The sequence below is a fragment of the Trichosurus vulpecula genome, chromosome 7, assembly GCF_011100635.1.
Source record: "Trichosurus vulpecula isolate mTriVul1 chromosome 7, mTriVul1.pri, whole genome shotgun sequence".
Classification (NCBI taxonomy): Eukaryota; Metazoa; Chordata; class Mammalia; order Diprotodontia; family Phalangeridae; genus Trichosurus; species Trichosurus vulpecula.
The window spans coordinates 190,147,434-190,159,983 of NC_050579.1; the positions used below are offsets into that span (position 1 = coordinate 190,147,434).

Below are 12,550 nucleotides of genomic sequence, written 5' to 3' on the forward strand. Positions count from 1 at the left end.
ATTCTTGTAAGTAATGAGATTGGCTGTTTCATATGTGATTCTTTTTTTTCCTGTTCCTTGTATATGGAAATATTCATGTCTGCTGGTGTTTTTGAAATCAGAATAATTATTAAAAAGAAAAAGGGAAAAATTACAGTAGGTTTCTAGTCTGACCATTTCAGATATCATCTCCTCCCTATGAATGATGCCACAGAGATGAAGCTGAATTACTGTCATTCATGTGAGACTTAATCTTCTTTAACTTGAGACAAATGATTTTTGCATATGCCATAAGCAGTTGTATTAAAAAAACAAACAAACCTCTTCATGAGGTTAAATTAAATTTTAAAAATTGCAGTAAGGCGTCAGTAGGGTCATAATGCAAAAGCTTTTTAACTGAGAAAAGTACAAAGGACATGACACTGAAAGAAATGAAGACTGTCAGTCATGGGGATATCCCAATTAGAGAGCTGCCACAAAATATTCTAAATTTCTAGTAGGAAAACATTTTCTTGAGGGAAAAACTTTCAGATGTTATCAAAAGATAGTTCGGTCAAGGTGAGTAAAATACATAACTGCATCTATAAAAAAAGTTACTAAAAAACTATGACAAATGCACATATTCAGTTTTGGGGTCCCCCTCCTTGGTCAGCCTAAAAATAAAGTCATTTAGTTCTAACTAAAACCACACTAGTAACTTAGGGTTCAAGGAGAAAGTCACTATAGGGAATAAGAGTTTAAGGACAGGGTCTTTACAACAGAATATTTCAGTGATTGATACTCGTGAAGGCTGTTTAGAGAATCAAATAAGATAATAGATGTAGAGGGTTTTGTAAGCCTAAAACTAATAAATAAATTAGTTACCATTACTACCATCACTATTATAATTATCACCTATATGTATCCAACAGAGGTCAGTTTCAGGGTTCTTAAATGTCTTGAAATTCTTTATTTAAATACATTTTCATTGATTTATTTTTTATGTCACCTAGTTTTCCATTACCTCAATGCCACTCTCAGAGAGCCATCCCTTTTAAAAAGAATTTTAAAAAGGAAAAGGAATATTTTTTAAAAAGTCATTAAAATCAATCAACAAATCAAAAACATTTAATGCTACATTCAACGTTCAACACACATGGACATTTCATCTCTGCAAAGAAGTGGGGGGAAGTTTGTCTTGTATCTCTTCTTTGGGCCAAGTCTATTCTCTATAATTTTGTAATATTCATTTTTTGTTGTTTTTGATTGTTATTCTTTCAGTTTACATTGTTATAGTCATTGTGCAAGCTGTTTTACTGGCTCTGCTCACTTCATTTTGCATCAGTTCATGTAAATATTTTTATACTTCTCTGTATTCAACATGCTCATTATTCCTTAGAGTAGAATAACATATTTGATTGCATGCATGTACCACAATTTGTTTAACCATTCCCCAATTGATGATCACTTTTATTTGGATAATTCTAAATTGCCTTCAAGAATGGTTGTAGTAATTTTGCAGTTTCATCAACAATGCACTAATGTGTCTTTTCACACCCCCTCCAATACAATTTGTACCTCTTGCCATCTTTGCCAATTTGCTGGGTATGAGATAAAACTGTAGGGTTTTGATTTGCATTTCTCTTATTATTAGGGATTTGCAGCATTCTTTCATATGATTAAGAGTTTACAACTTTTATTTTGAGAAATGTTTATTCATATCCTTTATCCACTGGGGAATGACTTTTGTTTTTATACATTTCTGTCAGTCTTCTATGGTCTTAGATGCCAAATCTTTATCTAAGGACTGTGATAGATTTTTTTTATTACCAGTTGGCTGCCTCCCTTCTTATCCTCTATGCATTAATTTTGTTTATGTAAAAAAGCTTTTCAATTTCATGTAATCAAAATTAACTATTTTATCTTCTGTAATTATTCTATTCTTTATCAAGGTAAAATTCATCTCCTACTCACAGCTGTGAAATGAACTGAATGTAATCTGCTTCTTTTCTAAAATGTTTATGGTGTCTGATCTTTAATATTCAGATCAGATTGATTTTGAATTTATCATGTAATATGGTGTAAAATGACTTGTGACTAAATTTTTTAAAACCTACTATTCTATTTGTTCTTGTCTCTTTTCCTTTTCTCTTCTACTAAAAGATTATCTAAATCGCTATTGTTTTCTGAACTTCATCTGAATTGTTCTTCCTTGAACTTCTCCAAATCTCAAAACTGCTAAGACTCCTTAGTCCTAATTCATCTTCTCTTTTCTCTATACCTTTGTTTTTATTTTTCTTTCTACTTAGAATATTATCTTTCTCTCTGCTGAAACTCGTCCCTCAACTATTTTAAATCACTGCTAAAAATTCACTTTTAACAAGAAGTCTCCAAAGATTAACTTTTCCTATATGTTCACTTAGTGCTCAGCCATACAATATTTATGTATTCTGTTTGTGTCATGTTAAGATATATTTGTTAATCAACTTCCCCTTAGTTTTATGCACGTGTGGTTTACTTGGCACTAGGATTAAGCTTCTGGGGAGCATACCACACTAGTCATACTTAGTAAATACTCAATAAATGTTACTGCCTGACCTTTTCCCCTTAAATTTGAAAAAATAGAATACTGCTTTTTAAATAGTTATTTAGCTCTTTTATAAAACATAATAAAGCTTAATTATTTGTTATACAATTTATCCATAGCTGAGTGGGCTCCTACTGATATTGGGTAATATCATTTTCCAATTAAATTCTCACTTGTATTTCTCACATGTATTTTTCTGACAAGAATATTTTGTTAACCAAAAACTTTTATTAGCAAAGTTTGGACAAAAATATTTTTACAAAACTCATTAAGTAACAAAAGAATACTAAGTCAGACAAGCAAAGAGATTCATTGCCATCAATTTATGTGCAAAACAGGGGTTTAAGTCATGTGCAGCAGGTCCCCCCGCCTTTCAATTTAATTCAAATTAGCTCAGTAAGCATACTAGCTAACTACTAAGTGCCAGGTACTGTAGGTATAGAGACAAAAATGAAACAATTCCAGCTATCCTCAAGTAACTTTCAACCTACTTGGGGAATCACACACGGAAAAGAAAATACAAAATAATTTGGGGAAGAATGCTACTAATGAAGGTAACACAAAAAAAGTTCACATGTAGGAGATGTCATTTGAGCTGAGCCTTGAAAACTAAACTAGAGATTCCAAGAAATGGAGGTGGGGATGGAGAGAATGCTAGAAATTGAAAAAAAAAATCTGTAAAACATGGAAGGAAAAGATGGAATGTTGTGTACTAGGAGTAAGTAAAAATTTTGTTTCTGCACAGCTAGTGTAGAAAGTAGTACCTGGGTCCAGAGAAAGTATTTTAATGTCCAGACCAATCATTTTCACCTTCTCACTACTAGAAGCTCAGAAACAGATAAAGCCACTATAAGAAACAGGGTTTAGCAAGTAGGCAATTTTTGACTTCTTAACTCACTAAACAATGGTATAAGGGCATTTTGACTACTCAGATAAACCTTCAGAAATGCCAGTACTACCCTGGCAGTACTCTGTTCTGCATAAATTTTGCTACTAACATAAATATCAGTTTTCTCAGTATAGAATTCAAAACATAACATTATACCTTTTTCTTTGTGTTCAGTAAACGAATTATGATTCTCCAGGGGATGTCCAAGATACTTCCAAGATATATTAACTTTTTTCTTCAGAACAATCTCTACTTTACCCGTTTTTTCTGCAACGCGCACTAAAAATAAATTCCATTAGCATTCAAAACTGGGATTATAGTTTATATTAGCCTACCAAAAGTCAGCTCTTTAAAGAAAACCCTATGTTCCAAACTTATTAATGTCATAGATATGATATAATTCATGGTAAAAATAAGAACAAATATAAACTAATGTTTTGGTTATATTTTCAACTAAATTCCCTCTGGCTCATTGTTTCTAAAAGACTTTACCCGAAATGGTTTGAAAGGAACCAAATTTACCTGCTAGACTCCCAGATCTGTACCCTATCAGGGTCAATCCTTTACTTGTGAGGCCCTGAGATTCCTCTGTCCAAGTTCCAAGCATGTCCAAAACCAATGCTGTCCCAGGAACTTCCTCAATTTTCTGATGCCCAAGAGAAACATCTCCATTTTGCTGACTTCAAAAGATAAAACTTCTTTTGTTGATAATAACTGGATAAGTTTTAGCTTGATCCTTGGATCACAGATGTAGGGGTGGAAGGGACTGTGGATATAAGGTTATGATCTACAGCTTTACCCATATGTCTAATAATCTTAGGGGTTCATTCCTATACTTCCCAGAAGTATAGGGCTTCTCAGAAAACTGGTTTGATCCTCAAGTACTACTTTACTTTACTTTCACACCCAATCCATTCCCTAATCAACCATTATAAAAATAAGAGAGTTGCAGGTTGTTCAGAATGGGCTTTACATCACCCCCATCTCTCTTCTTGGCACCCCACCCCCACAACTGTTTCCCCAAATTTGTTTCTGAAGCATTATGTCTAAATCATAGGCAGGATAGCCAATACGAATTAATCGAAAGTTACTTCTATAAAAGTTTCCAATTGAATTACATTCTTTTGAAAGGTGACCCTAAGGTTTCTGGACATAATCTCTAGCTGAATGTCAGTAAATCTATCATGGGGGAAGGTATTTTCCAAGGAAATCTGGCAAACTAACAAGTGAAGCTGGTTTTTCATCATACTGGATGGAGTGTACTCCTTTAGGCAGGCTGTTTTTAAAACCAGGCTAATTTGCTTTATACTCATATTAACTTATTTCAAGGGCCATGCTACTACATGGTTGGTCAACATGCTTAGTCATGCCAATTAATTAACAAAGCTAAAAAATCAAACCTAAACTTAATAAGCCAGTGAACATTTGATGGTTCTGAAATAAATTTAATTATCTCCTTTTTAACATGTCTGAGAAAATTGAGGATAAATGGGGTAGGCAGATGCAGAACCTAATTGTTTGGGGAAAACAGAAAGAAGTGGGTTTACTGGTAAATATAAATGAACTAAATGAGTCTGAAAGCTAATGAAAATTTCCTTGAAAATATTTTTCAAAAATCAGTTGTACGACTTTTTTAATATTAAGCACTCTTTGGCACATATAGTCTACTCATTACCACAAAGTACTTTGCTATAGTTACAGAATTACTATAGGTTCTGTAAATATAATATAGTACCATTCTTTTATCTTATAATCAAAAATTAAAAGCCCACACTGGGCATAGATACACAGCAAAACGTTTTATAAAATCTGTAGACTCTTGATTCAACATGTTTTAAACTCACCATTATTAGCATTAAATATGCAAATGCAGGTACTTAAACACGTATTTACTTTAATAAAAATGATAGCAGCTGCAAGGGAAAGAAGGGGAAAGAAAAGAGAAAGAAGGACATGAGAAGGAAAGGATAATGAAAAGCAGAAGAATGGAAAAAAGAAGACATGAAACAGATAAGGGAGACAGATATAAGAGAAGGAAGAAGGGAAGGAAAAATAGGAGGGAAAAATTAAAGAAACAAAAATGGAAGTAGATGAGAAAGAGAATGTAGCTCTTGAATCTGAATTTCTCAAGTTCTGATGATTTAAGCAGTTTAGAATAAAGATATATTTTAGTACTTATGTAAAAAATTTAACAATGATAAAGCTATTGAATAAAATTAAGGAAAATATTTTATTTTATAAACTTACCAGAAATGTCCTCTTGAATTTCATGGCTCAACTCTACAATAGAAATATCTGATTTAGTCTTCACTTCCATAAACCAAACTTTCTTTTAAATAACTGAATCTATAAGCACCAGAAGAGATCATCTTCATCTTAATTTCGAGTAATATAATTTGCTCCAATTATCTTAAATAATAAATGACTTTAAGAGACCAAAAGATATGAATTTTACTCAATCAAAATAGAGAGCAAAACCATTTAAAATGTTTTTCTTCAATATGTCAAAAAAGTTAATATTTTCATTTACTATTTCCCACAATTTAAAGAGTCAACTCTCAATTTTTCCACAAGTGAATAATCCAAAGCTGCCTCCTCACCACTGTCCAGCTGAGTTGAAGACAACAGAATGAATGAAGAATGAGTCAGGTCCCCAAACAGAGGACTAAATGCCCATAAGTATGCATGAATTTGCTGTTCAATATAAACATCCAAGAAAAAATAATTTCAATCTCTTTTCAATAATCTAAAAAATCAAGCCCACTTCACTAGCATGAACAATTGAGACTTGACTTTTTTGAAATTTTAGAACTTTTGATTCAATTTCAATAACAACAAATTTTATACCCTTATTTGTATTTGTGCTAGGTGAATTGTTCAGCTATATAAATTAGTTAGAACATATCTCATCCATAAAGGATATTGGAAAAAGATAATTTCACAAGGAAAGCCACTTCAATGCTAATGACTAACATATTCTGACAATACAACTGGACACACAAGATAAGCAAACTTTCTTCTGAGAGACACAGCCCAACAGGGTTTACATTAACACTGAAAAAACAGAGAAAGAAAACTAGATCAGATGCATTTCTGGATGAGAAGTTTAAGCTCAAGACTGCCTGAACTATTCCTTTTAACCCTGTGGGTATTTAAAAAAAAAAAAAGATCAACTCAGACCAAGTGCCAGGCTGAAGACACTTCTTTAACAGAGTAAGGTGTAGTCAGCATGATGCTAAGTCAGCAGAGACATCTTAGAGCTTCGGCCATGTTCTGCAAAAGTAAAATGCAATATTCTGTAACTAAGAATAGATGCTCAAAAAAAAATAGATGCTAAATGTACCATTACTAAGACTTCTCTAAGAAACTGAAATAATAAGGGCATTTTTCTATAAGCAATATGCATGTGTGTATGTGTGTGTGTTCTATTGCTGGCTTCTAATTAGGCATATGTTAACTTGTCTGCTCTCACAAATTACTATACTTTCATTTTCAAGTAAGAAAATGGTGAAAAATTAAAGCCAGAAGCACTAGAAACAATTTTCAGAAAAGAAAACTGTGGGAAGAAGGAAAAGTCTCATCTAGTATACTAGCTTGTTTCTGTCTCATTCATTGGAGGAAGCAAGTTCAGTTGGAATACGTGACAGACACCATTTTTCTGAGGATTATAAGATTTAAAAAGAACAACTGGCATCATTAATGTTGAACCAACAAATATTACTGATTTGGATTATACTTAGTTTCTTCAATATGGAAAGGTACAATGCTAACTTTATTGGCCCTACAGGGCACATGGGGATAATAGAAAAGAGAAAAAATTAAGATACTGAAATTATGGAAAATTCCAGAATGATAAACAACCGATGGCCAATATTAACTTTTACTACTGATACTTAATTTAATTTTTATAGACTTTAATTTTAATCAAGTTCCATTTCATTTTTGTACAACTGTAAGATTTTAATCAAAAGTACTAATGTGTTAAGTTCCTATTCAGAAATTTAATTTAAAATCAAATTAATGATCATATTTAAAACAAACTGTAGAGTCAGCATGTTATGGTAAGAAAAAACAAAACAAAAAGGAGCCTTAAGAGTCTGAGGGCCTAACATGGGCCCAAGCTCTGATATGTGCTACCTGTGGAGCCATGGAGCTCATTTTACCAAACTTCAGCTTCCCACCTGTAAGATGGGGATAACAATACTTGCACTGCGTATTTTACAAAGTTGTTGTGCAAAGGCTGAGTAACAATATCGTTTTATCCATAAAAATGCACTTACCAGTATGTAGAAGATATGAATAATCCTTGATAAGAATTTCTGCTCTAAAGCAACCATCCTGATAGTCAACTATTACAGACTCTGAATCCATATCCTTAGACAGAAAACAGAAATTTTAAAAGGTGATACAATTTGAACTTTTAAAAATCCTCGATGCATGAACCTTTCCAATAAGTGTAGGACAGCAAAAAACCTGCACTGAAAGGCAAAAGACCTGTATTCCAGTCCTGGCTCTGCCAAACTAGGTCAGACACATGGTCCCTCTAGGCCTCAGTTCCCCCATCTGAAAATTAAGGAGAGTTTGAACTACATCACCTCTAAAGTTCTCCCAATTAAATTCTAATGATTTTTTTTTCCTCAAATAAGTTTCACTAGATACAACATTCACCCATTAAAGTCCCTCTGTGATACTCCTATGTCCACATGATCTGAAGTCAACTTTAGGTTCTCAGTGACAAGGCCAGAGAAGCTCAAGCTCTGAAAGTTCTCAACAAGCTGGAAAGGTTTCAAGTGGAGGACAAGGACTGGCCTTGCCAAATTCAAAGAAGTTCACCACCAGAAGGCAACTTACTGATTAAGTAGGGAAGGAGATGGTGAGGGAGAGAGGGAAGTTGGCAGTAACTTGTGAAACCATCTGTTAAGGTGTAACTTATGATTTGAGTTAGTGGAAGGAGAATCCACGACTAGTGAAATTCAAGATCTTTGGAAGAACTGAAGAATGCAAGATGATTGACCTAACATAAATAATGTATTCAAACTAGGGTAAATGCTAAGGAAAAGTAACAGCATATTCATTTATAAGCATAAAGGGAAATCTGCTTGTTAACCTCTTCTAGTTCACCAGGATGCAGTCCAATCTATCACAAACATGATTTGCCAGATCAGTGTTTCCCAAATAGCATTCTGTTCTGCTAAACTCTGAACTTTTCACCTGAATACATTGAGATTTCCTAAGAAAACTGTGATGCTGGTGATAATTTTTCAGAGACAAGAGGAAGAAGAAATGCTCTTCTCTTCCCCAAGTGTGACGGTAAAAAGCATGGCAGAACAAAGGATGGCAATGGGAAGAGGCAACGAGCAAGGGAAGGGCAGAGGCTTTTGCCTCTATCTGCTGCAGGAACAGAGGGCGCTAAGCCGTCGAAGGATCTAGCACAATTTGAACTGAGGTGAGAAAGTGGTATAACTGGGGGTAATGCAGAAGTAAAGCACTCTGCATACTTAATTTTTCTTTTCCTTCCTCTTACTACTTTGGTATTGTCTATATTTTAAAAATTGGTCGATAAAGTAAATTAACTGCTTCACACAGAGGTGAATGGCATGGCAGCAAAACCGTCTACTTTCCTCTCCTGTTCTGCAGCAGCATGGTATGGAGAAACCAGATTTCAGCAGGGGGGATGAGGTGGGGGAGGGGAGAGGTAGAAGAAGCAATTTGGGGATTGATTTGAAAGTGATGGTTACATTTTATGTTTTATTATTTGAAGTATCTTGATATTATAATGCTTTTTTATTTTAAGTAAATTGTTATTTTTGCCCTAAAATTAACAGCTTTGTTACAAAAACATAAACTTTTTAGAAAATCTAAAATAATAGTGAGTTATTTCACTTGGGTTGTTCAACCCTAAATTATAATGCTAGCTATATTACCAGAACAAGTAAGTCAATGCACCACTGGAGGCAGAGGACAAGGAAAGAACATATTCCAGAGAGGATCTAATACAAATTTTTAGAACTTGGTCCAACCTTGAATTAGTGAAAATATGTTAAAAACAAACATGGAGTATGATCTAGGTGCTGTGCAAAGGGTCAATAATCTCTGTTCCAAAGAGGCCACAGAAGTAAAGTCAAATCTAATGACCAATGGAAGACTGGTTTGGGAAGATCTATCAAAATCCTTAACATTTCCACAAGGAGAAAAGTTATTAAATATTCAATGTGCTGTAAAGTAACTATGTAGAAACATTTTAGTGAGGCAACCACTTTCACAGTGATCACAGCAGGGATCCTTAACTTGCTGCATAACAAGGTCCGTGTAGTTTCACCCCTGTGAGGAGATTCAATAAGGCATCTAAATCTGAAAATCAAAGGTAGGGCTAATAAACTACACAGAAATAAACTATATGCCTAACCGAGCAAACAGAGTAAAAAAAAGGCCCCACCATAAGCCAAGTTTCAAGTTTATCAGAGTTTATCATTTCCTCCATGGGTCTAACGAGTTTCATTGGTATTTCTAGGACCATTAACTACAAAAAGCAACAAGTAGGAAAAACAAGAGACAATTTAATTAAAATTTCCAAAGGGTTTTGCTTAGTTCAAAAGAACATAAACCATTTTTAAAACACCATTAGGAAATTCAGTACTCACTTTGGCCTGTACCATTATCTCGTCACTAAACTGATGACCACTGATTTATTAAACCAGCAAAAGTACAGACACATTTCATTTCCCAAAAATATAAACCAGTCAGATATCATTTAACCTAGGCTTATAAAGTTTTCAAGAGATCTCATCCACAAAATGTTTTTTAGAAATTCCTAGTTTTTATACCCTGTGTACAAGTAAACTTGATATATATTATCTGAACCATACTCTCCACCTAGGAATTTTTCCTTTCCCCCTACCCTACAACATATATCCTGCAACTAGTATCCCATTAACTTAGAAAGGCAACATGGCATAGTGGACAATGCTGGACTTGGGAGTCAGAAAGACATATATTCAAGACTCAATCCTAACTGCATCTTTAGGCGAATCACTTAAATTTTCAGAGCCTCAGGCAACTAAGAATGATCTACTAAGTAAGAATGAGTTACAGTTTCCAACAGTGAATGAAATTCCAACATTAACAACATCAAAGATCCTTTATCTAGTTTTATATATATATGTTCACATATACATATGTTCAATTAATATACCTAAAGGCTATCAAGCGCAGGAGGTGGCAGCAGCAAATGGATGTCCCTGCCATCCATGCTACAGCTAGTAGTAAGGGCCAGGGTTGTGGCAGGCCTTGTCTCTCACCCTGCCAGATGGTGGCTGGCAAATCTGGTATAAGACAAGATAGAATTCTTTTTGCAAAAGAGTCAATTTTGCTATAAGACAGTAAGGGAACTAAGCCTCAAGCAAAAGCCAGCACATGGTAGTAACCATGAAGTCATGAAAGGTCAGGATGGCTGACTTAGCTCTGTGATTATAGCAGGAGCACCAGATCTTTATTACTTCAGCTACCAGCTTCTTATCTTTTAAGATACACAGGTCCCCAGAAGTTTAGTGGCTAGAGAACGGAGGACATGGAAATGTACTGATGCTCAATCTGTCGTCTAACAGGTTATCTGAGCCCTCAGTGGCAGGATTCTTGAGAATCAAGGAAACAGCATTCCTCTGAGACTCTGGTTTCCCCTTCTTATGAGCCCAATTTGTGATTTGGAAGTCTGTTACTTCAAAGACAGCTTTAACAAAAAAAAAATTCTCATTTGTTGTATGATAATAGGGTTTTGTGGGGTTTGGGGTTGTTTTGTTGTTTTTTTTGTACAAATGAAATCTAAACAGGGATAAAATACAAATTACCTCCTAGTGTGGATTTTAAATTTTTCTCTGATTTCAAAGAAACATTTACCTTCTGTTTGGTATATATGACAATGGTGACTAAGGATTCTGTTTGGAACCAATCATAGCTGTAAAAGATTGTGAAGAAAAAAATGTTTAGATCTCTTGATTTAAACGATCCTGTCCACAAGCATAAATGAAAATCATTAAACATCTTCATATTTTCAGTTTTCAGGAAAATATATACCTTTTAAAACATACTCCACACAAAAACTGCCTCTTCACTTTATTACATGATGTATTTAAGTTATACTTTTTTTTTAATAAGGTCTTAGGCCAAAGGTGCTAGCTAGATAAACACTTATGTATTCTCACTGAACAAATTTTCAAAATCTGAACGGTCTACTTCTGTGTAGGGGTAACTGGATTAAGCTCCGTCAGAAATTTTTGACAATTTCATAGAAAGTGGAACTTACTAAAATCTACTCCATCCCAATGATAATCAGCAAATGCCCATGAACAAAAAATTTGGTAAAGGATTATCTTACCTCATAATCATCCCACAACAAGTAAATGACTAAGTCCCAAGGAAAATGACTGACTAAACATCAAGTTAATGCTATGTTGTGAAATTTATTTTTCTGATCCTCAGAAATGCTTCCTTTAAAAAAAAAAAGCACTGTTTCAAATGGGCAGCTATTATACTTAACACCTGTAAATTTACAGTGCTCTAAAAAACACAGACAAAAAAAAAAGAATGAAGATTGCTATGATATGGAAGAGAAGGGGTGTGTGTGTGTGTGTGTGTGTGTGTGTGTGTGTGTGTACACGTATATGTGCATATACAAAGATAGTATATATAGAATGTATATGTACAAACAGAAAGAGACAAGCAGAAGAAAGGAGAGGGGGAGCAGAGTAAAAGCTGTATGTTATTCACTGGTGGTCAAGCTAGGAAACTATCTTAAATCTTCAATATTTCTGGCAGCATTTTATATATGAATTATGCCTTTTCTTAAACGTTTAAATGATTTGTTTCCATCCCCTTGGGAAAGAGTAAACATTCTTAAAATGTTTTTAGAACTCTTCTGGAATTGTCTTCAGAACAGGTATAATCTTTTGAATATCTTCGACCATGAAAAAAACTTTAAAGTCCTAAATTTTAAAGTTCTTTGTAAACTTTAAAATGCTGCAAAAGTAGTAATTAGCATCTTCAACATCATCGTCCTCTGAAAATAGATAGCCATGTAGTTACAGTCATTTGGTGTCAAATCTAAGCATTAGGGTAAGAAA

At 34.0% G+C, this 12,550-nt stretch overlaps 1 protein-coding gene across 1 annotated transcript in view; it reads right to left on the minus strand.

The window, feature by feature from the left end:
- Nucleotides 1-12,550, minus strand: part of LOC118856745 (cytochrome b5 reductase 4) — a 103,281-nt gene that overhangs the window by 49,090 nt on the left and 41,641 nt on the right. The window contains exons 7-10 of the mRNA XM_036767209.1: nucleotides 11,328-11,385; nucleotides 7,715-7,808; nucleotides 5,682-5,714; nucleotides 3,591-3,713 (exon numbers count right to left, since the gene is read on the minus strand). Of these exons, the coding sequence (XP_036623104.1) occupies nucleotides 3,591-3,713; nucleotides 5,682-5,714; nucleotides 7,715-7,808; nucleotides 11,328-11,385 (308 nt within the window). The remainder of the gene's footprint in view (nucleotides 1-3,590; nucleotides 3,714-5,681; nucleotides 5,715-7,714; nucleotides 7,809-11,327; nucleotides 11,386-12,550) is intronic.